Source organism: Triturus cristatus, chromosome 8 (assembly GCF_964204655.1).
Source record: "Triturus cristatus chromosome 8, aTriCri1.1, whole genome shotgun sequence".
NCBI lineage: Eukaryota > Metazoa > Chordata > Amphibia > Caudata > Salamandridae > Triturus > Triturus cristatus.
The window spans coordinates 1,365,336,457-1,365,361,903 of NC_140591.1; the positions used below are offsets into that span (position 1 = coordinate 1,365,336,457).

The following is a 25,447-nucleotide window of genomic DNA, read 5'->3' on the forward strand; positions in this document are numbered from 1 at the left end:
TTTTCAAATCCGTGAAAAAACATGACGTTGTTAACTTGGGTCCTTGTATTCTTGTTAATAGTTGGGGTGTTTGCCTGTTTATTGCTAAAGGCCAAAGTGATGTGGTTTATGCTTCTGGTGCACATTATCTTTACATAAACACATTTTGAAAGCTTTGATACTTTAAGTAACTCTGAACACATTCGTACATGTGGGATTCGATTTTAATCGGGAGAAGTGTGGAAATGCTGGGCGGTAGGAGTGTTGCAGATCCCATGCAGATTATGAAATTGTCTCTTACAGAAATGTGAGGAAAAGCCATGATTTTAGCCAAAGATTGCCCTTTGCGTGCAGTCTGGGTACGAGCTTGGTTTGACTACTTTTCAGGAATGTTTGGGTTCACCTCCCACCCCTTTGGACTCCCCGGGTGTGTACTTTTCATAAATGTCTGAGTTTGGTAGGTTTCCCTGGGTAAACCTGGGCTCAAAAACTCCAGTCAGACCGTATGTGAAGTCACTACTGACTAGATTTGGGTACAGTGCCAAACCCTTCCTCTCCCATAGAGAAAGCACATATGTGCCTGTTGGAATAGTTGTAGTGGGGAGAAATGTGAGAACGATAATGGGTGTAATATTCCTAATTGACATGCTACATGTACATCCAAAATTCCACTAATGGTCTACTCATTACAATTCTCTACCTCATTGTTGTGTGTTGCTTCATTCTCTGGGCTATTTGTTGTGTGTGTATGAAAGTAGACCCTCGGCCACAGAGTGAGGTATGCTTAGGCTCTCTTGTTTTCAGTGTTTATTTTTTGTGGATTTCAGTGGTGTTTTCTCAGTGTTTTTCAAACAATTTGAAATCTGTGCTTAACAGTTCATTTTCAGCTGATTAACCCCAAAAATAGGCAAATCCTGTATTTTTCCAGTGTTTACAAAACCTGTTCTGTTTTTTTGAAGTGAGTGTTATAAAACAAATATTTAATTTAAATATACAGTGTACTGGCGACAATGCACTAAAAATACAAGGACGCAACAACTGGCAGTTATGTGGTGTGGAATTGTGTAGCTTGGAACTGTGTGGCGTTGAGTAGAGTTGTGTAGTGGAATTATATGGCATGGTGTGCAGTGGAATTATGTGGATACTAATGTGTTATTGAGAGCAGTGGAAGTATGTGGAGTGGTATTGTGTGTGTTGTGGCTTAGAGTCGATTTATGTGGTGTGGTGTTGAATTATGTGGCATGATGTGGAAATTTGTGGTGTGGATAGGATGTATGTGGTGTCTATTGCAATTATGTTTTGATTTGGAATTGTGGTGTGGAATGGAATTGTGTGGATTTGAGTTCTGTATCATGTAATTGTATGGTGTTGATTCGGATGTGCTGATCACATCCTGCGCATTTGTAGTTGAGCACCTCTGACCCTCCTCCTGCCAGCACTTAGTATTCATTGCTTGTAGCTGCAGTGCTCCCCCCCCCCCCACCAAGTGACCACTCAAGATTCTCCTCCCAGCCCATATCACGTGGCCAAACAAAGATCTGAAGCAAACCATCAAATGGAAACGGACGATGACTACCTGCGCTGGCTGTAGTTGTTCATACATAACGAATGGGACAGTGATGACTATAATATAGCGCCAGCTACACAGAAAATAGTGAGGTATGAGTTGAGCACAGAATTCTATCTAAAGTACATAGCGCGAGAGGGATAAAAAGTGAATAAAGCTCTAAACGTTTGCACCGGAAGCCTAGCCAGTGTAAAGAAAACAGCATGGTATTGCAAAAAAAAAACAAAATAGAGAGTGTGCACAACAGCAGAAGCAACTGAACTGAGAGCAAGGGTACGAACAGGCAACAGCAACTATGCAGGAGAGAAGCAAGGGATAACTCAGGGTGGGGAGTGTGAAGTCTTCCGTCTATTTTTGGAGAGGTGACACCCAACTCCCTTAGCCCCAGACTACAAGATGTTGGTGGAATTCTAGTCTACTAAAAGAAATGCATTGTTGTTTTTTTTTTTTATACAACTGGGATTCTGAACTCCCATATTTGAAAGTTCTTTCTTATGCGATAATGAAAAAAGGGAGATTTGGTGAACTAAAATATTTGGCTCAGATCAGACAATTTACACGGGTAAGCCGTGATTTATACATTCTTTCTAGTTTCTCTTTGTACAAATCAGCCACTAAATTTTCTTATGCTAATTATTATTATTATTTTTTTCACTTCTTTTCTGCAGTTTTTCTGTAGTCTGAACTCGATCCGAAATATTGAAGGCGCTTTTTAATTGACACAGGGACACTCATTTTTGTGGTGTTTTTAGGCACGGGGCGATTAAGCGCCCAGAATCGAAGGATATTGAGCCGACACCGAGACTTGAACCTTCTTCCCCAGTTACAATGTTGGCGTATCTTGTTTAGTACACTGAGCTCCTAGCCCAAACTGAGTTATGGTATTTTTTCAAAGATTGAATAGAGACTATGCTGTTAATTGAGCAGTGTGGGAGCCGGCCTCGTGGCGTGGTCCTGTTTCCCCGCGCTAAGTCGCACGAGGTCCCATGCACATCGGGACTCCTCCATCTTGGATTGCACGCCACTCCACGTGACCATCTGTATGACCCTGCTCTACCCGGCCTCGGCCCCAGCGAGGCCCGACATCGAGACGCCAACCCCTGGCCCGGGGATACCACGTGAGCCCTTCCCACTCCCGGCGGAGGGCAGTATCGATGGGACCCCCAACCGTCTCTCCACACCTGGGTGTGACCGCCCCACAGCTCTCTGGGGCCTGGCGCCTCTCCTGCTGGGCGTCTGGCCGCTCCCTACCCGGCCTCTCCGCCCCCTCCGGGCGCAAGGGTCCGGACATCAAAGGGCTCCCGTCCTATATCTGGGGCGACCCGACAACAGGGCAGTAGTTGTATCCTGGAGTCAAGAGCCCTGCTGATCGGATCGCGGCTGACCCTACGGAAGAAGACTCACCCGGAACCACCACTTGAGCCCTGCTGACGACGTCGCGGCTCCACCGTGCTTAAAGACCTTCACGAACCTTTGGGGCCCTGCTGACGCTGTCGCGGCCCGACCTTGTTGAACCTTACCAACTGAGCTCAGCTGACCTCGTCGCGGCTCAACCGAAGCGGACCTACCACCAGAGCCCTGCTGACCGTGTCGCGGCTCGACCTAAGCGGAACTACCATCCGAGCCCTGCAGACGCCGTCGCGGCTCTCCCCGTCCGAGCCGCTCTGAGACCAGCATCCAAGGTCTGGCACCGAGCCCTCCCGTACCTGGTTGGTACTAAGACTGTCCCGCTACCCTATCCTCTTAAACGAACATTGAGACTCTGATAGGATCCCTCAATCCCTCTGTAAATATTGCCCGTATTACTGCCGATAAAGAATCCAATCTTGCAACTGCTATTGAGTCCTGTGTGGTGGTGTTACTGGGCCTAGTACGATCATAGGAGAAGGACCTCCCCGAGGGGGCTTCTCAGCGGCGCTCGGCTATACCTTTGCGGTAGGAAGGTGCCCGGAATAGTCTCCCCGACTACCCGGTGGCCCTCCCTCCAACAAGCAGTTACTACGTTATTCCAACTTCAGTGCGCTAAACTTGGAGACGCAGTCACTGTTTGAAAAAGTGCTTCTTCAATTGTCACATAGAATTTTCTGCTTTGAATACTGCTTATTCTTTGTCAAATGTGTATGTGTTAAAAACATTTTTTGGGGGGCGGCGAGGGGAGGAGCTTCTGTTAGTAAATTGGAGACCCTCTCGTTGGACAGTTTGACGTATAAAGACATTTTATACAAAATAACTCTAAATGCACCCACCGTGCAATAGTATTGTTATTGGCTCCTTTAGTTCTCTACTCAACTTGAAATCCATTGTTGCAGTCTCAGATTAAAGCGCTGGCAAATTAGTACGGCGGAACAAGCAGCAATTAACCTAGAAAGGGAATGCAAACAAAAAGACGCAAATGGGCAAGTAAACAACACAAAACGGGAGAAAGGGCTGGACAAGCAACAAACTATGTTGGATGGGGCAAGCAAAACAAGCAAGGATGGGAACAAGTGAAACCTGCGCAAGCTAACATTGGTAAAGCATAGAGGACATAGAAATAAAGCGATTTAGTAAACTGTAAGGGATGTCACCTGTGTCATTGGAAACTCGTTCTGCATCAGTGATGGTGGCCGGGGTGATGGCGGCCATCCGTTTAATTTGCTGACCCTGAGGTCGTCAAGTCTTACATATGAGCACTTGAAGGCAGACATTTATGCAAACTACCATAGTGTCTGGTGTGGAGGGAATGTAAAGGTGCGACGTAGCGACTGAAAACACAAGCACTCGTGTGGATTTCTCAAACGGATAAAAAAAAGTAGCTCCTTAAACGGGAGAATGGGATGCAAAAAAGAACTTGGTCCATGCTCTGGATGAGGGATAAACAGAAGAAGAGGCATGGCGTATGCATGCCATGGACAAATGAGAGCAAAGGATTTGAGCGTGACAATGGAGCGAACAAATGGTAAGCCTAGGAGAGGGGTGAAGCCCACTGATTGTAAACATGTCTCATCAAGACAGTTCAAGCGATGTCTAGCCGAAATCAGAAATTACTTTAACTTGTAACAGAGACTCACACTCTCACTGAAATGCAATTACAGTAACCATATTTCATTCCCCTTCCTGGTAGGTGGGGTTAGGTGGATGTAGGGGAGATTGCCCTTCCCTCAAATGTAGGATTTTTAAAAAATGTGATTACCCCTATAGAGGTCGACCCCTATGTTGGCCTGTTGGTCGATTCCTGCTTGCGGAACCAATGCTGAGGTCCTTCTCTCAAGAAAAATGATACCATTGATGAAATTGGGAGGGGTTGTGATCCCACTGGAGGTGGGCCTCACTTCTTAATGACTTTTATTGATTGGTTTGGTGGACCAAAGTCCTTTAGTTAAATGGGGGAAGACTTGGGTTTCCCCAGCCGCTCCTTGGGGATGTGACATTCGCATCATCTTCACATGGGAGGTAGTGTGAAAGACCTGATCATCTTGTCCTCTGCATTCAGGGGTTAAGAGAGCCTTTTTTCTGCTTAACATATTTACCCACTGTTGTCAGACTAGAGAATTGTTTCATGAAAAATGTACTGCATATTGTTTCCAGTCTCTCAGAGGTTAGAGATTTGTGCATTTCTTGTGTGATAGCGCCACCTGCAGGTTGTTGTGATAAGTTCCTTACAGTGAACAAAAATAGTGAACATACTTAAGTACATTTTCATCCAGGTTGCACTACAACATATTGTATCTTCAAGGAGAATGGAAATGGTGGTCAAATATAGGGTTTAGAAGGTGACCTTGATATATTGTTGGCAAAGATCTCCCTAATACTGAATATATTAGTTTTAAATCAGTTCAGTAGTCTTTGCAGACACCTTTGAGGTAAAATTTTTAACATTTCTTTCACATCAGACGTCGATTGCGGTACGATCGTGGTTCTATCCAAGACGGTCTTCCTAAGAATAAGTGCTCCTCCTAGCTACCAATTTAGCTGATTAACACTGATATTAAGGTATTTGCCAAAGTATTGGCCGCGCTGCTGACCAGGGCCTTGCCTCACCTGGTCCACCCGGATCAGTGTGGATTTATGTCGGGCCCCAGTACGCGCCACTGTATTGGAGTCCCTTTGGTGCTGTCCTGGGTGTCAGACCTGAATGGTATGCTAGCCCTCCTGCTAATAGACTTCACTAAAGTGTTTGACACAGTGTTGTGGGTGTTTATGGATGAGGTTCTTCGTCGGATAAGCCTGGGAGAAGGGTTCTGTCGTATGCTTCAGCTTCTTTACCACTTCCCAACTGCTCAAGTTCAGGTCAACGGGTTCTTGTCTCCTGCATTTTCCATCGAACTTGGCACGCAGCAGGGGTGCCCACTGTCACTATTGCTTTTTTGCCTTAATGACAGCCTCTGGCGCAGCTTATAATTTGTGATGCCCAGGTGGAGGGATGGCGGTGGGGAATGGGCCTCAAAGACAGCGTAATGCTATACGAGGATAACCTACTTTTGTTCTTGAAAGAGCCACAACACTCCGGGCCTTCTGCCTAAACTCCTCCGGGTATGTGGTGAGGCGTCCGGGCTTCAGGTTAATATCGGCAAGCCCTGTTTGGTGAAGGTAAAAGGCGATGCTTTGGGGCAGGTCTGGTGTCCTTAACATTTCTACTTGACACAATTCCTTTAAGTATCTAGGGATACACGTCTCCCCTCCCGGATTTGGCCTGGGCCCTTAATTTCCGGGGCCTGGACTTGCGGCTTGACTGCGATCTTGGCCACTAGGCTACACTCTCATTGAACCCACTGGGGTAGATGGCCCTCTTTGAAATGGTGTGCTTGCGCGATACTTGTACGTGCTAAGTAATTACCACTATCCCATCCCCCGGAAATGGTTCCACTCTTTGACAGTGAAGATTACCAACTATGTGTCGGCTGAGGCCCGGCATAAGGTGGTGTTTCAGTCACTCCACAAGTCTCCTTTTTGAAGCCGGCCTGGGTTTGTCGGATATCTACTTGTACTATGTGGCAGCACACCTGGTGACGGTTAACGACTGGTTCGTGGGGTGGGATGAGCCGGAAGAGATGTGGCGCCGCGGCCAAGGTGACTGACTCCGGAATCTGGGGATCACGGTTCGATTCCCAGCGGCAGATTGGCCCAGCACCATGTGATTCTGGGCAGTAGCCTGCTTAATCTTCCCGACGGCCCCCAGCGCCCCTTACGGGTGATTGTTTGCGCTTTACAAATGTGGTAATTATTATTATTCTTACAGCCTGGAAATACACATGCTGCGGATAGATGGTCTGCTTGATTTTTTTTTTTTTTTTTTTTTTTACCTGGAGCATGTCTACCGGTTACCTTGTCTTCCTGTACACGTGTGTTGCTTACCTGTTGGAGGGCGGCCCTTCGCCTAACTCGTTGAAACCGCCCGCCACCTAACCGCAATGACCCTCCTTATGGCAAGGAATGTGGCTAGGTCAGTTATCTGATTTGTGTCTTGGGACCGTCTAGGGATCTCATACCTTGGAGAGGTTTATTTGGGGGGGGGGGGGGGGGGGGGGGGGAAAGAGTATTATGTCATTTCAGGAGTTGAAGGATAAATACTCCTTGACTAATTCACAATTCTTTCAGTATCTCCAATTGCGCCATGCCTTGCTGGCCCACGACTTGCTGGAGAACTTTTACTCTTTGCCTAAGTACAGCCTGTTTGAGATGGAAATCTTCTAGGGGAATCTAGGTAAAGGGGCTACACCAGTGATTAATATATCACTGGTGATCCACGCCCCAGATGGCCCTGAGAGGGCCTGCCAGAGGTGTGCATCCTGGGTGGGGGACTTTGATGAAAACGACTGGAGGGAGGCTTGCATGGTGCCTAGGAAGCTGGTGATTTCGACGAGGCTGCGTATAATACAGTTTAATTACTAACATGCAACATATCTCACTCCAAAGTGCTTTTACTCCCCGATGCGCAAGTGGCATGCACACACTGTGCGCTCCCCGCAGTGGACTTCTATAGTAAAGCCTGAGATTGTCCTGCGCTGAGGCCATTCTAGAGAAAGGTGTGTCATATGCTTTCGGCTGTAATAGGCCGGCCGCTGGAGTTAATGCTGCGTATTGCCCTGCTTGGGTTTTTGGATGAGGTGCGGGGGGGGTGGGGGGGGGGGAGAGAACAGAACGTGTTTTTCTGAGGATGGCTTGCCTGGTTGCTAAGCGGGATGTAGCCTGTGCATGGCAACAACAGAAGCCGCCGACTGTTAAGGGGTGACGTGCAGGAGTGGAGTGGTGCGCCCACCAGAAGAAGCCAGTTTTTGAGGCTCGTGGCTGCCCTAAGAAGCATGAGCGCATATGGGAAAATGATGTAGCAGCTACTATGGGTTTATCCGTCTGATATCGCATTGTTGCACATTATTAATGTTTGGGCTTGTTGCTATGCTACATATATTATGATTATACCTTGCACTGTGTGATGCCTTGTTTTGCCTCAAAACTCTTGAAGTTATTTATATTAAAAAAAAAAAAAACTATTCGACATATCATGGATACCCAATTCTTGAAATGTCAATGTTGGAGACAGTGGAATTTAAAGATGGTGTACATCTTTTGCCACGTTTTATGCTTTAGGTCAGTTATGCTGGCTGACTGTTTTCAAAAAGCAAGAGCCAATTCCAAGATCAACTGCTAAATAATAATAATATAATAATGCACAGTATCTCAACTACCCTCCAGCGCCATATATTGTTTCCTCACCATTGGTTGCTAAACATTTGAACTAGAACAGTAGTTTGGAACATTCAGTGTCTAATAAGTAATAACATGGAATGCCAACTTGAAAGGTTGGTAGCCAGACTTTTACTAAGTGGCTCACCTGGGACAGGTTTTGAATGTGCTTGCTTATGATGGATGACCTATCTCTGGTGTGATTTATCAGCCAATTAGGATAGACAAAGTCAAGGATTTTAGCCAGCATGTGATGGGCTTTTTGCACAGATGGAAATTTAGATACACGACTACCTTCTCTGTAACAGTGACCAGTCGAATCACGAAGTTTCTTTCAGAATGACCAGAGATCCAAGGGCAAATGAAGCACGTGCTAGATGGAACTATTTTGTAGTATTTTGTTTGATCCTTCTGCTGTCATGATGCTTCTGTTGGAGACCCCATGTCGGCGGATGCCTTCTTACAACGTTTAATGCCAGATAGCAAAAAACTTGTTTTCAGCTTTCATCATTAATGATTTCCAGGGTTCTAGCTTTTATATTATAGGAAACAATTGAAGTTCCGGTAAGAGATTTGTTTTCGAACCACTCTGAAGCTTTCTATTGATCCTGCAACCATGTGCTGGAAGGATCTTGGAAGCTGGCACTAGTGGCATGAACGAGTGTAGGAGAATGAGTATTCCTGGGTCTTGTGGTTGAGACGTTCCAGTTTGTGTACTTAAAATCTATTTGTATGTGTTGATATACTGACACGACCTTCATGCAATGACTGAATTATTGATGGTATGCCATCTCAATTTCGTTAGAAATATATTAGATAGTTTTTTTTGTGGGGCTTCAGTGGTAGAATGAAACATACCTTGGGGGTAGCAGCCTCTTGATGGTAATCTGTCTGACCAAGTACAACAGCTCCTGCTATATATGGAAATTATATTTGAAAATTAACTGCAAGCTTGCCTTCTAACGCCCCCAAAATCATTGTTTCCCTTTTACTACATATCTGTGGCTACACTTTATAAAGAATGGCCAGTGAGTATGCCCCTTCACGCATCTATACTATCGTCAAGCAATGTTGAGCATCTGCATCAGTGCTCCATATATTGTTCCGTTTGCTCTATTTATCATCAAGGATAACTATCATGGAGAGCGACATTAGTTGCTGGTAATCTCAATTTTTTCATATGAGAATATCCGTTTAACTTTTATTCGGATAGTACCAACTGTTACATTCAAGATCCTGCTCCTTGACTCTGTCTTTATTTAAGTTTTTCCTTTATAAAAGGGCCGTAAAAATCTCTTTCCTTCTGTTTTAATGAAATTAAAGTTCAAGTTCAGCCGACATAGCCGGTAGACAGGTTTGCTCTCAAATGTATAATTTTGCAAAAGAAGATTAGATCTTGTTTAGCTATCATACATGAAAACTGTTCTCTATTTATTTATGATTTTAATGAAGAGGATGGAGAGCAAAGATCACAACAATTCTTCTTTCTTACCCATGTGTCTTTACTAGGTACAATATTTTATTTATGTTGATTAGAAAACTGCATTTTATTTAAGAAAGCATTCTATTCTGTAGCTAAAACTGTAATCAATGCCCTCTAATTGTTGTAGCTCTTGGTACATTTCTAAATGTGCACCTCATCTGATTTGACTATAAAAGTGCAAGATAAATGTGCATCTTAGTATGTATACGTTAAAACCTTTTCTTCGTTTTGTTTTGCAGCATTGTGGAGCAAACCTATGCAACTGCAGAGTATGTGAGCCAGGCCATTGACATAAATGAACCAATTGGAAACCTCAAGAAACTTCTTGAACCAAGGCTTCAGTGCTCCTTGGATCCACATGAAATATGTCTGCAGGATATCCAGGTAAGGAAAGAAGATGTGTATTTGGAGCTGGAAGGGTGCCTTTCTCTCAATTGTTTTGTTTAAAGAAGTGTGCTGGCCCAGGACTAACACTATGGCTGTTTTAAAATGTAATTTCTCCTTGTTACCCAACCCCATAGCCCTCCTAAAAAATACACATTTGTCCTTGTTTGACTAAGATGCCATTTCGCTGCTTGGTGTGTGTGTTTTGCATAGGTTTTTGAAATCCCGTCCCCTGCTGCTGGGGACAAAAACTTTTCAGATCAATAGTTGTTGAGGTTATTCAGGCCTTGGACTTCAAGCAAAATAGCTAGGACTCTGCTGTTTTTGTCTCATCTTTGCTGAGCTGTCCTTCCTAAACTCCATTGATTTCTCAAGGTCAAGTGTACAGTTGACTTTGGCTGCTCGACCACAGAAACGGTAGGCCTTTTGCCTCCTAACCGGTTTGACATCTTCAAATCCCTATCCTTGCTCATTGAAGTACCAGAGTATGGATGGTCAGGGCCAATGTGTGATACTGAATCAGAAGAAGCACATAGAGATTGAAAGGGTCTTTTGACTAATAGCTTAGAAGCTATTTAAGAATGTTTGCCTGAAGGAGGCTTTCGTGACAGAGGGATTTTACATGATGATTCAGAGTTCTTTACTGTCTTAGTTTGCTTACATAATTTATTTAAACGTTTTTATAATTGGACTGTATGAGAGCAATAAAACAAAATAGGCAAACGTAGCACAATCATATTTAACACAGGATATCTAGTACCATACTTGAAACGATTACCTGTCAACCACAGGATTAAACTTCTATACCTAAACATTAATGCTTCAATATAGCAGCAACAACCAAAGAATCTAAAGCGAAGAACCAAGTAGATCAATATAATTCATTTCTTATTTGCAGATTTGTATGTACACCTCTTATGAGTCATCAATTTTGTACATCTGAAAATAATGGTGTCGGATCATTAACAAGAGCATATAGCAGGGGTGAACACACATGGGAATGAGGCCCTCAAACACATAGTATATAATTGGTGAAAGTGGAATGGGTGAAGTCAGAGGGGGGGAACGGAGTGTAAAGTGAAAGAAAACACCAGTACAGAAGATGAAAAAAGGTTACCTGTAGTAATCAAGTCCACATCCAGAATGTAGTTTGAAGTAGATTTATTGAAGTTGGTTACAGGATATAGGTTCAGGAGAGAATCAGCCCCACCAGGAGCAGCCAGCAAGGCGCTCAGCCCTTCTCCAACTGTGGGTTTCATAGATGAACATTCCACATTACATCATCTCCACAGTGTTCCACTGGAGAAGCAGTGGATGACATGAACAGCACTAACACCAAGATACCACATATCCTCCTTTCTTCCAGAAAGAAACAGAAAAAAGAAATATGGAATCAGGTGTAGAATCAAGAAGAACGAAATAGAGAGGAGAGTATTGGGGAGAACAAAGTAGAGGTAGAGAGAAAGGAAGCAACAAGTACAGAGAAAGGAAGCAACAAAACAATTATTAAAGAAACAGATAAACCTAACCTATTCCCCAAAAGAGAAATATAAAAGATTACTCATGTTTCCCTGTAATAGAAAAATATTAAGATAATAAAATATTAACAGCATTGGGTGAAACAGTCTCCTAAAACAAGAAGCAATACGTAGAGAATACACCTAACACCCAGTGTACTGAAATCCTGCATGCCAGAAAAAGGACAAGAAAAACTCATACTATGCACCCAGTAAGGGTAATACTAAGCGTGTGCAGGAATGACCTCTAGAGGAGATCTGAATATTGTGCACTGTCAAAAAAAACATGACCAACACTAGACACCTTAGGAAAGGTAAAACGTGCACTGCAGTGAAGGCATAAGACATGTAATGTGATGTTCATGTACGGACGCACCTCGACTGGAGGTCAACTGATATGCACTTTAAAGTGGGAAATAAATCCAAAACACACCTCGCGGAGAGGTCATTAGTGCATGAGTGAGTGGGACAACAGTCCACGCAACACCTCGTATACATGAGGAGAGACACTGTACACTAACAATTGGCGAAAACTACGCAAAAAACACCACGTGTGAGCAAAGAAACTTTGTGCACTAGTGAGGTAAGATAAACAAAACAAGCAGTAAAGACCCCTCGTAAGGAGGTAAATATTGTGTACCCCCATGCTGTGACCAAAAATCCTCACGACACCCTATGTATAATGACAACGTAAGAGGTTGCAACTCGATTGGCGGTCAATGTGTATGCACATGAGAAAAGTGAGACCCAAAAGACACACCTCACGGAGAGGTCAAGAGACATCGTGCATTGAAGAATAGGGTGAAACAGTGTACATGGAACAAAACACTTTAAACTGTAAAAAAAAATGTAGACCTTCAAATTTGACATATCAATACAGAACAATGAGGCACTGAACATGGAGCTAACAGATACAGACTTGCCAACATTGAACACCATGTATAAAAACAGACAAGCAGTAGGAATAAATTCCATTCATTATACCACAGTGCAGAGAAAACAGCTCCGTAGCACTAGTTATGTTATCTGGTGTTTTATTGAGCGCTCAGCTACACAAGCAGAGTGTCCCGGCGCTGTGTACTGCTGGGGAACCCATCCTGGCTTTCCCTGTGAGATGGTCCCTTACTGGGCATCTCCAAGGTGAAGACCAAGCATCCCCGGCGCTTGTGGGGCCGTAAGTGGAGATTAAGCAAGCTATTGCCCAGAGTTGCTGAGTGTGATTCATGATTAGAGTAGGCACCGAGGCGAGAATTATCGAGTCCGCTGACCTTGGCCCAAGACCCTGCCGCGTCGGGAATCGAACCCTGGTCCCTGACAGACCTCTGCTTCCGGGTCTGCCGTCTCTAACCAGTGAGCCACACCACTCCACTAGTGTACTGTTAATAGAGCTACAAAAAGACGGAGAACTTAGCATACGTCTCTGAACAGGTTCAACATATCACCATCAAACTAGATCTGTAATAAGGAAGTGATTCAAGACCTATACAACACAATGTGTAAAACAGGCTTAACCAGGATGGTGAGCGATCCCTCACCCAAGTAGTGTGAACAGAACACACCCCAAATTGCACACCCAGATATCAAACCTGTAAAGTAAACAGTCATGAATAGTAACATGTAGACCCTGTAAAGCCCAAAAAAAAATTGCAATGGCACATCAGATGGAGAAATGTCATTAGTGTTGGAGAAAATGTCAAAACTGCAGAAAAAGATTAAATTCAAAACGAATATGTGACATACGAAACTGCAGCGTGTGAAGTCCGAAATTACACAGGTAGGATCTCGCTCGAGGAATCCCTTGAATTCTGACGAAAAGTACAGTTTGTAGATGGACAGTAACAGCATATGTATGTTAATAGATACATGTGACGAATGAAAGGAGAAAGCACGGTGTCGGCTACACAGCTGACAGTCTTACGGAGTACGCAAAAATGAAGCGATGAGGACGTACACCTTGCGTTGTCCTCAGATGACATGGAGTTTCACTAGAACTTTATTGAATAAACAAAACTTGGTTGGCACGCTGTCAGTACCACGTCGGCTGGCTTGCGGTAAAAGCATGCTCTCCAACGTTGCACAGCAGCAGGCTGTGGCGCGAAGAGGAATGTCGTCACAGAAAATCCGTGGCACGGAGAAGGATGAAGGTAGGTGTGCACGTGCTATTTATGACTCGCGCCTCCGAGAACAAAACGGATCAACTGGCACTGTCGGTGAAAAAGCTCAAACACCAAATAATAAAATACAACATATGTCTCACCTCAAACGTCCAATGCGCAGACATCATGTCAATATCCTTATGAAAATGCCTCCAATGTACAAGACTTGCCAAGCAAACACTACCAAACACTCCTTGCCAGGATTAAGATCACAATGTGTAGAATAGTTCCTTCGAACGCCTACACCATATGGAAATGATGATTGATCCCTTTGTGTTTGTTAGAGGTAATCAAAACACACTTTGCAGTTTACAAAGATGATAAAATGTCTATGAGAATCACGATGTGCGCAGCGTCGACATAATCAGTTTCCATCTAGAACAGCAAAGATGAAGTGGCTTACTTTATTTGAAGGCGCAATCCTTGTTGATGAGGCCACGTGAGACAGAGTGCTGCACGCTTGAGTAGGATGTGATGGACAATGGTGGAGTGCTGAGGGTCACACAAGCTGTCACAGAAACTGGAAAAGACAAGAAGTACAAGCAGGCTGGAGGTGTCTTCTTAATTTTCTGTAGGTTTCCTTTGAAGATGTCTTGTTTCAAGAGTCCTTTTTAAAACACGCATAGTTTCTTTTGATGAATCCTCACAGAAATGTTGATGAATGGTTGTCTTACACTCACGAAGGCACAGCTCAGGACCAAGGTGATGTAGAGTGCCATGCTTACCCTCACTGAGGGCACAGCACGGGAACCGACTGAAAACTGATGCGGGCGACCGATGTAGGGGTCACTGGTGGGGCTGACATGGCAGTTTGATGGTAGTACGCAAACAGAAGAAGATTGTTTGAGGTTCCCAGACACTTCCACTTGAACTTGAGAGGTAGAGATTGCCGGTTCTTTTTTAACTCGTCGCCAATAAAATGTAGTAATCAAGTCCACATCCAGAATGTAGTTTGAAGTAGATTTATTGAAGTTGGTTACAGGATATAGGTTCAGGAGAGAATCAGCCCCACCAGGAGCAGCCAGCAAGGCGCTCAGCCCTCCTCCAACTGTGGGTTTCATAGATGAACATTCCACATTCAGGGCTTGACAAATCCACTCGACCGCTCGCATTTGCGAGGTAAATTTAATGCGGTCGAGCTATTTTTAGGTCCTACTCGCCCTTTCTGGCGAGTAGGAAAACATACTAACTTTTGTCCTCTGTCTTTGAAAACGGAGCAAATGTGACCAGATAACAAGATTTAGAGACCTTTTTATTGCTCACAAAGCAAATGAGCAATAAAGATGCCTTTAAATCTTGTTATCTTGTCACATTTTCTTCACTTTCAGAGACGGAGGTCAAGTAGGTTACTGTTAGGTCGAGGAGATTTTTCAAGGTACTAGAACTGCAGGATTAGTACAATTTTTCAGATTTTTCAAGCCCTGACATTACATCATCTCCACAGTGTTCCACTGGAGAAGCAGTGGATGACATGAACAGCACTAACACCAAGATACCACATTACCAAACCAGAAGTTCAAAGTAGACACATGTAGATGACAGTAACTTGCCAACTGATAAATGACATACGTCCTAGATAGCTCACCTATGCATGTCGCTCAATAATAAAAAACAAACATTTTGATAAGAGAAGAGCATTTTAATAGTCCAGCACCTCGCTGTCCAAGGGATAGTTAACAACCGGTGTCTGTCGGTGAGGTAATGTCCTAAGAAAATGTTTAAGATGGGCAGCTAGTCCTGTGTATATCTGTGAAGTACCTAAGATAGAGCGAATCTGCCAAATAGAGATGTGGATTGTAGGATCATTCCTGAAGTCCTTTATAGTGGACCAGACTCTTGGGTGTAGGGTCCTTTTATAGCATAGTGAAGTTCCTGTGTCATTTAATTCTGCGTTGTTGCCTAGGGGGGCTACACCTCACAGGCTAACAGGTAGTTAACTCCTTTGTTTGTGTTTTATCAGTGGTTGTGGGTGTTCCCAGACCATAGCTCATTACTGCTTATACTGGAGGACAAAAACTGGCTTCAGCAGCCTGGAAAGGATACATGAATCTCAGAAACAGATGGAACCTGGTACCAAAGATGGTCTGCAGGAATATGCATTGTTGTCTGTAAAACTCATCCCATCACACATCAGCAGTGTCTAGAAGCAGGAAAAGCCTCAAAGGGTGTTCTGAGAACCCAGGTTGCTCATGCACACTGCCTGTGCCTTGGAAGGAGAGCTTCTTATCATTGGGAGAAGGTAAGAGGCTCTAAAGACCATGACAAAAAGCCTTCCTAGAGGACCAAAAAAGACCAGGAGAGCTTGTGCCCTTTGTGACATGAGCACTCTTGCACAAATTGTTAAAATCACCCTTGTTATCCTAATCAGTGCCGGTGGAGCCTCAGTGCCGTGTTGAGAGGCCATCTCGGAACCCCTATGCACTTAGAGCAACAAAAGACCCATATTGCTGCTTGTGAAAGCAGAATGCAGGGATAGTGGAGACATCTGGCTACTTCCCCTTTCTGAGGAGTTTGTGCAAAGTGCAGAGCCAGCAACTGTGACTCTGACCTTAGCAGCCAGCAATCGCGAGTGCAGTATCCAACTGAAGTGGCAGAGGCACACATGCAGTGAATAGAAAGACCTGCTGAGGAGGGTGCTATTTATTACAAGAACAAAAGAAAAGACGACACAGCCCATGTGGCCACTCCAAAGGAGAACCCTCAGGGCTAAAAAAGCACTCTGGCCTTAGTGAGATTTGCACATGGCTTGTGTGGGCCCATATTTGCTGGGGCACCACTAAGTTTTTCTTAGCTTGTAGGGGCCTGCTGGGAGTTCATGTTTTTTCTTTCTTCTTCCTGCTCTGCTATGCATTCATAGTCCCTTTGCTTAACCATATGTTGAACCAGCAACTGCTAACCAAGCTGGCTTTTACTGTAGAATCCTTGGAGCAGTAGACAATGAGTAAACAAGAACTAGTAAAGTTGTGAGAAGTGCGTCCTGTTGTAAGAGTCTATAAACTGCAGTCTCGGACGTCCCTGTGGCATGGCTGAACGCAGCTTTACGGTCTTTCAGTCTCAACCTGCAGTAGTGCCCCATGAATCTCTTGTTAATTTGGATCATTGTTAGATTTGGGGGTCTCTAGTTGGCAGAGGTAGGTACCTTTAACCAAATAGGGACCCTTGCGTCTAGTCAGGGTAAGGGGCTACACGCCTAAAATAACCCCTGCTCACCCCCTTGGTAGCTTGGCACGAGCAGGCAGGCTTATCTCGGAGGCAGTCTGTAAAGCATTTGTGAAAACATACAGTAATATAGTGACAACACTACAGATGGACACCACACAGGTTGTATTATAAAAATAATTATTTTTTTATATAGACTTATCACAAGACCAAACGACAAAAATCCACAATACAGTACTCAAAAATAGACTTTAAAATGGTAGGAAATAGCTCAGTTCTCTTATGATTGTAAATGCGACACACTACTCTCAAAGTACCTTGGATGCGTAACGCAAAGCAAACAAAAAGGCCGCAGGGAAGGTGATGCGTCTCATCCTTACACTCAGGGGAGTGGATGCGTCTGTTCCTTACTGCTGCGCAGGGGAGTTGATGGCTCCCTTCCTTACTGTGTGGGGAGGTGATGCGTCGGTTTCTTAATGCTCTCCGGTACGATGCGACAAGATGGCACCACGATGCGATACTTCTTTCCGGTGCGATGCGACAAAATGGCGTCTTGGTTACAATGCGACAGCGTTGAAGCGATGCGTGCACGCCCGATGGTGTGCGGCTACTCTATCTTCTGAGCCTCGATAGGCCCTGCAACGCGCTTCTCCAGTGATGCGATGGCGACCTCTGCGGCGGCAAGCTTCTCCGTTGATGCGAAGCGCTTCGGTGATGCGATGGCAACAGCGGCGGCACGCTTCCTTGGCGATGCGACGGCAACTGCTGTGGTGGCAACACGCTTCTCGTCGTTGAGTCGCACTCCCAGTGACACACAGTCTCTCAGAATGTCCAGCGCAACAGCAGGCACTTCAATTCCCAGCAAGGGAATTCAGGGGGGAGCTGGTTGGTGAAGTCTTGTATCCCTGAGACTTCAGGCAGGAGGCAAGCTCAAGTTCAAGCCCTCGGAGATTCTCTGCAAGTTTGATGAAAAGCACACTCGGTCCTCTTCTCCTTTATTTGGCAATGAAGCAACCACTGCAGGCCAACCCCCAAACACACAGCCCAGGGGTAGTCTCCTCCTTAAGCTTCCTGATTCTTCTCCTCCGCAAACGTTTGTCTTGATTCCCAGAAGTGTTCTAAAGTTCTTGGTCCCCCCTTTTATACACCAAAATCCTGTCTTTGAAGGCAGAGAGGGTCTGTACATAGTCCAAACCAGTTCTGTGCAGTCCTGGAGCACTTTGTATATAGGACTCCTTCTTTCCTTTGACAGTGTGGGCCAGGGTCATCAGACGCACCACAGAAGGTGGAGCCAGCATTGTGGAAGGCAGGCACAGCCCTATGCAGGCCCAGGTGCTACTCCTCCCACCACTCCTCATGAAGATAGGTCTATTCAGCCTTGTGCTGACTCACCCTGTCTCCTGGAGCCCCCCCCACCCCCCCCCCCCGCCCCAGCCCCTGTCACTCAGAAACCAGACATGGAATACACAACCTAGCAGAGGCAGGCTTGGATAGTTAGGCAAGAAAATACATACTTTCTAAAAGTGGTATTTTCAAACACAGAATGTTAAAACCAACTTCAATAAAAGATGTATTTTATCATTGAGTTCAGGCATACTAAATCGAATTTCTACCTAGTTCCCTGAGTCAGTTAGGATTATAAGATGTTATAATCAAACTACCCATCCTGGTCTAAGGGGACAGGTAGCTTTGCAATAGTGAAAAACGAAAATGGCTGTAATTCACTATAGGACATGCCACACACACCAGGGCATGTCCTACCTTTTACATACAATGCACCCTGCCCTTGGGCCTACCTTAGGGGTGGCTAACATTTAGAAAAGGGAAGGTTTAGGGACTGGCAAGTGGGTGTACTTGTCAAGTCAACATGGCAGTACCGGACTGCACACAGGCTCTGCAATGGCAGGCCTGAGAGACACTTTACAAGCTGCTCCGGTGGGTGGCACAATCAGTGCTGCAAGCCCACCAGCAGCATTTGATTTACACGCCCTGGGCACACACAGTGCACTGTACTAGGGTCTGACAGGTGTGAGAAAGTGGCTCTGTATATACTGTTCCCTAATAGGTACAGGGTGTACAGAGTCCACAGTCCCCCAGAGGCTGATAGAGGTCAAAGTTAGGTATGACCTTACTCTCAAAAGTGGTAGCTTGGTCGAGCAGTAAGGCAGTACCAGAGGACAGTGTAAAGCATTTATTGTACACACTCAGTCAGCAAATGGTTTCACACACTCAATAACTGAACTCTAGGCCAATGGTTTATATATATAAAATATGCTTGTTTTATTTTTAGAACCACAAAGGGGGTAAAAATATACTTTCTCAGAATGAGAGGTTGAATACAAGTACTTTTGTCTTAAGCTATAAATTTGTGTAAACAGTCACAGTTGGTTGCAATAAACAATCCTATTTCCTAAACATAACAATGCATTGAGCTCAATGGTAAATTCAGGTTATTTGTAATAAATTACTTTTCAGATTACTTTTGGAATTCCAGGTCTGGCTCCTAGAACCAGCCTTGGGTCAGTATTCAGAATCAAGTGATGAAAGTCGACTTAATAACTGTAATGATTTTTAAATAATATTTAGCTATTTCAAAAGTTAGCACTTAGAAAATATTTCAAAGAAAACATTCAATGGATCTCTATGGCAAGAAATTCAAATTGCAGGTAGAGTACTTTATCGTTACTTTAGTAATCCAGGACTGGGTACCTAGACCCAGGACTGGGGTCCTTATCAAAAACAGGTAAGTAATTTCGTTTGCAGTAATGGTACGATTTTAAAAGAATATTTCAAATTTGCAAAAATAGACACTTAGAAGAAATTTCACAGAAAAGCAGACAATGGTTTCCTATGGGAGAAAAATGAGTTAGAGGTAAGTATAGTTGTGAACACTTTTCAGGGTCAGGGCTGGGCACCAAGATCCAGCACTGGGAGCTCACCTAGGAGCAGGTGAGTAAATTCGTTTTTGTCACTTGGCTGATTTTTGGTGAATTTTTGCAGTTTTGAAAAGTTCACTTAGAAGATTTTTGAAGAAAAAGCCAGTCAATGTTACCCTATGAGGAAAATGAAGTTAGCGGTTTAAGGGTAAGTACTCGACTGGCAGAGTTGAAATTCCGGGCATGGACTCAAGGGTCCCCCAGTGTCGGGTAGGTACAGTTGGTTCACCCTCAGCGGTTTCAGGACGCTCGGGTGCAGAGAGAGTTAGTCCCAATGTTATCCTATGAGGGATAGGGGGGCCTTGGTTGGTGGCTGCTGTCTGGCAAGCCACGCGGCTGTGGGAGCTGGGCTCCTGGTCACTTACTCAGGGCAAGTGGGGAAGTAGGTTAGTGTAGAGAGGGCACTGCCAGGGCCACTCGGGCGGCTGGGTGCAGGGTGCTTTTGAGCCTTCGGGCGCTCAATGGAAATCAATGGGAATGTTCCGGTTTGGAAAAAGGCTGCAGGCTCGGGGACGAGGATGTTTCAGGTGCCACCACCACTTCGAGAGGTAAGTTGGGTAGTTGTAGGTTAGGTGGGTACCCCGGGATTGGGCACAGGGGGCCGCAGGGCGCCGGGTGCAGGGGTGCCTTTTGACGTCGGGAATCTTACCCTCTGGTTGATCGCGGTTGGGATGGCACTTGGTTCTGAGGCTGCAGGCTTCCTCCGGGATGTCGAGGGGGGTCCTTGGGTGCCGGACTCGGGGTCACAGTCGCCGTGGGGTCGTCCTCAGGGTCTTTGTCCACTCCGGCACTGGCCAGGCTTGGCTGGTGCAGAGTGTGTTGGGTCCGCGGTTCCGGGCTGCTGCCAGGGGTTAAAAATAGGTTTCTTGAGTAGAGCCTCTACTCATGGGAGTCCCAGGGGCTTAGAGCCAAAAGGTAGCCAGGTCCTCCGGGGTTGGTGAGGTTGCTGGCCACGAGAGATGCCGCGCTGGTGCAGGTTCGAGAGTCGACAGGCCGGTAGGGCTGGGGCCTAAGCAGTTGGTGTCTTCTCTTTTTAGCAGCTGCAGGGCAGGTCTTTGTTCTTCTTGCTCTTCTTGTAATTTTCTATCTGGAATCTAAGGAAGGAAGGTTCAGGGTGCCCCTAAATACTAGATTTAGGGGCGTTACAGGTAGGTGAAGGCCAGGGACCAATGGGTCCTTGTCCTTGGGTGGGTACACCCCCTATCCTGCCTCTCTCCTGTGGGAGGGGGGCAGTAGCCTAATCCTGATAGGGTAGGGCCTCCCATCTTCAAGATGGCGAGAGCCCGGAGATGTGCTTCACCTCGCCTCTCCCACCTGAGGGGTGGGGTGGGCAGGCTGGCACATCCCCTGTCCTTGTATGGGGTTTCCGGCCAAGCTTCCCGCCAGAGTGGGTGGTTGCAGTGGCCTGGGGAAACTCCAAATGGCGGCCTGCCTTTGAAGCTTCCCTTTGCTCATCCTGGGGGAGGAGATTTCTCACCTCACCCAGGATGTGCATTGTTGCAGGCCCGGGAGAGCAGGGGCTCTCCCACCCAGGGGTCCAGCAACGTGTCTGCTGTGTGGCAGCCTGGGCAGCCTCAGAGCAGACGTGGATTGTAAGTTAGCTGTAAGGGGGCATCTCTAAGATGCCCTCTGGGGTGCTTAGTACATTAAATCCTACACTGGCATCAGTGTGGGTTCAATGTGCTGAGAAGTTTGATACCAAATATCCCAGGCTTCAGTGTTGCCAATATGGTGCTGTGGAGCTCGTGTTTGACAAGCTCTCAGCACCATGTACTCTTAAATGACAGCACTGCACTTACAGTGCCCAGGAATGGACCCGGGTACTGTAGGGGCACAGGGCTCCTGCTCCTGTGCCCACACCATAGGCGTAATGCACCCAGCTAGAGGGGTGGCTGACATATGCCTTGGCAGTGTAGGTAATGGGCATGGTACACAGTGATGTGTGCCATGTCGACTCTTTGTTTTGTCCTGCACCCAGACACTCAGCCTGCAAGGGCAGTGTGTGTGTAAGAGTACAGGGGCCTCTGAGGGTGGCACAATGAGTGCTGCAGCCCTTAGAGGCCTTCCCTGGCCACAAGGCCCTGGGTACCTAGGGTACCATTTACTAGGGGCTGACATGTGGCTAGGGTTTGCCAATTTGGAGTTTGTGTGGTTTAAGGAAGGAACATAGGCCCTGGGCACCTGATTGGCAGGAACCCAGGGTACACTCAATCGAAGTACATTCAGCAATTGAGCAAAAAGTGGGGGCATACCATGCAAGAAAGATGGCACTTTCTCACACAACCCCCCCCCCCCAAACGAAAGGTGATGAGACTAACCTTGTCCTATGGAGTCTTCATTGTCTAAGTGGAAGAACCTGGAAAGTCCATCTGCATTGGCATGGGCAGTCCCTGGTCTGTGTTCCACTTCAAAGTCCATTCCCTGTAGGGAGATGGACCACCTCAGTAGTTTTGGATTTTCCCCTTTCATCTGCATTAGCCATCTGAGAGGTCTGTGGTCAGTTTGAACTAGGAAGTGAGTGCCAAACAAGTATGGCCTCAGCTTCTTCAGGGACCAAACCACAGCAAAGGCCTCCCTCTCAATGGCACTCCAACGCTGCTCTCTACGGAGTAGTCTTCTGCTTATAAAAGCAACAGGTTGGTCTTGGCCTTCATCATTGGTCTGGGATAGGACCGCTCCTATCCCTAGCTCAGAGGCATCAGTCTGCACTATGAACTGCTTGGCATAATCTGGAGCTTTTAGAATTGGTGCTGAGCACATTGCTTCTTTTAGGGTGTCAAAAGCCTTTTGATAACTACCTGTCCAGTTAACTTTCTTGGGCATTTTCTTGGAGGTGAGTTCTGTGAGGGGGGTCACAATGGACCCATACCCCTTCACAAACCTCCTGTAGTACCCAGTCAAGCCAAGGAATGCCCTGACTTGGGTCTGGGTTGTTGGAGCTATCCAGTCCATGATGGCCTGGATTTTGGGTTGTAAGGGCTGTACCTGGCCTCCACCTACAAGGTGGCCCAAGTACACCACAGTGCCCTGCCCTATCTGGCATTTGGATGCCTTGATAGTGAGACCTGCACTCTGCAGAGCCTCTAAAACCTTCCCAAGGTGGATCAGGCGATCCTGCCAGGTGGAGCTAAAGACAGCAATATCATCAAGATAAGCTGCACTAAAGGACTCCAACCCAGCCAGGACATGGTTCACCAACCTCTGGAAGGTGGCAGGGGCATTCTTTAACCCAAAGGGCATCACAGTAAACTGATAATGCCCATCAGGGGTGGAGAATGCTGTCTTTTCTTTTGCTCCTGGGGCCATGCCAATCTGCCAGTACCCTGCAGTTAAGTCAAAGGTACTGAGAAATTTGGCAGCCTCTCCCAGCCCTCCTTTACAAGACACAGTGGTCCCCTTACAGGATGACTAAACAGAAGTTCAAAGGGTGAGAAACCTACTCCCTTCTGTGGCACTTCCCTGTAAGCGAAAAGCAAGCATGGTAACAGGACATCCCACCTCCTTTTGAGTTTCTCAGGGAGTCCCATGATCATACCTTTCAATGTCTTGTTGAACCTCTCAACAAGGCCATTGGTTTGTGGGTGGTAGGGTGTAGTAAACTTGTACTGCACTCCACACTCTTTCCACATGTGTGTTAGGTAAGCAGACATGAAATTGGAACCTCTGTCTGAAACCACCTCCTTAGGAAAACCCACCCTGGTGAAGACACCCAGGAGGGCCTTGGCTACTGCAGGAGCTGTAGTAGTCCTAAGTGGAATTGCTTCAGGGTACCTAGTAGCATGATCCACTACTACTAGAATGAATTTGTTCCCTGAGGCTGTGGGAGGTTCAAGTGGACCCACAATGTCCACACCTACCCTTTCAAAGGGGACCCCCACCACTGGTAGTGGAATGAGGGGGGCCTTTGGGTGGCCACCTGTCTTGCCACTGGCCTGACAGGTAACACAGGAGCTGACAAACTCCTTCACCTTTTGGTGCATCTGGGGCCAGTAAAAGTGACTCACTAACCTTTCCCAAGTTTTGGATTGCCCTAGATGTCCAGCTAGGGGGATGTCATGAGCCAAAGTTAGGAGGAACTCCCTGTACTTCTGTGGCACTACCACCCTCCTGGTGGCTCCAGGAGTGGGATCTCTTGCCTCAGCATACAGTAATCCCTCTTCCCAATAAGCTCTGTGGGTACCACTGACATCTCCCCTGGCTTCTGAAGCAGCTTGTTGTCTCAGGCTTTCAAGAGTGGGACAGTCTCGCTGACCCTGGCACAGCTCTTCCCTAGAGGGTCCCCCTGGGCCCAAGAGTTCAACCTGGTAAGGGTCAAGCTCCATGGACTCAGTTCCCTCAGGGGTATCTACATCCTCTCCAGGGGGAGAGGGGTTCTGAGTGTTTGGCTGTACAGAAGCTGGTCCCCCAGTCTTCTTGCCCTTCCTCTTGGTTGGTTGGGCCATTATTCCAGGCTCCAAACCTACTTTTTCACCCTTCCTCTTGGTCTGTGCTCTGGTTTGCACACACACCAATTCAGGGATGCCCAGCATATCTGCACGGGCCTTTAACTCAACCTCAGCCCAGGCTGAGGTTTCCAGATCATTTCCAAGCAGACATGCAGCTGGCAACTTTGGAGAGACCACTACCTGTTTCAGGCCAGTAACCCCCCCCCCCCCCCCCCCCCCCCCCAGCCTAATGTTACCATGGCCATGGGATGACTAGTGGTGACACTGTCAGCGTTGGTGACTGGGTAAGACTTCCCAATCAAGTATTGCTCAGGGGAAACCAGTGTGTCTTTCACCATAGTGACACTGGCACCTGTATCCCTCAGAGCTTCTACCCTAGTTCCATTTACCCAGGGGTACTGTAAGTATTTCTTTAAGTTGGGGGCCACACAGCCACAGTGGCAAACTCCACTTCTCCCAAGGAGACTAAACTTGCTTCAGTGTGTTCCCAGATTTGCTCAGGGTACACCTCTGATCCCATTTGTATACTTGCTGCCCCAGGAGTGGCTGTACTGGGTGCCTTAGGGGCTTTGTTTTGGGGGCAAGTTACAGTTAAGTGTCCCTGCTTCTTACAGGTATTACACCAGGCCTTTAAGGGATCAAAGTTCTTCCCCCTATATGGTTGGGGCACATAGGGAGTAGTTTGGGTCCCACCCACCTGAACAGGTTTTTGGGGCCCTTTGGAAGACTCAGACTTTTTATCTTGGGGATTCTCACCACCTTTCCCCTGGGGAGGTTTTGTGACCACTTTCTTTTGGTCACCCCCAGTGGTTGTCTTGGTCACCCTAGTCTTGACCCAGTGGTCCGCCTTCTTTCCCAATTCTTGGGGAGAAATTAGACCTAGGTCTACCAAATGCTGATGCAACTTTTCATTTGTGCAGTTACTCAAAATATGTTCCTTCATGAATAAATTGTACAATCCAGTAAAATCCTGCACACTATGTCCAGCTAACCAACCATCCAGTGTCTTCACTGAGAAATCTACAAAATCAATCCAGGACTGGGTCTGGGTTTTGTGAGCCCCCTGAATCTAATTCTATACTCCTCAGTGGTGAATCCAAATCCCTCAATCAGAGCTTTCTTCATGAGGTCATAGGATCCTGCTTCTGGCCCAGAGAG

The 25,447-nt window shown here is 46.3% G+C and overlaps 1 protein-coding gene across 8 annotated transcripts in view; it reads left to right on the forward strand.

Annotated features, from left to right (window-relative positions):
* GABPA (GA binding protein transcription factor subunit alpha) overlaps positions 1-25,447 on the forward strand; it is a 284,030-nt gene that overhangs the window by 47,049 nt on the left and 211,534 nt on the right. For all 8 annotated transcript variants that reach the window (XM_085623071.1, XM_085623067.1, XM_085623072.1 and 5 more), the window contains one exon: positions 9,932-10,076. In XM_085623071.1, the coding sequence (XP_085479197.1) occupies positions 9,932-10,076 (145 nt within the window). The remainder of the gene's footprint in view (positions 1-9,931; positions 10,077-25,447) is intronic.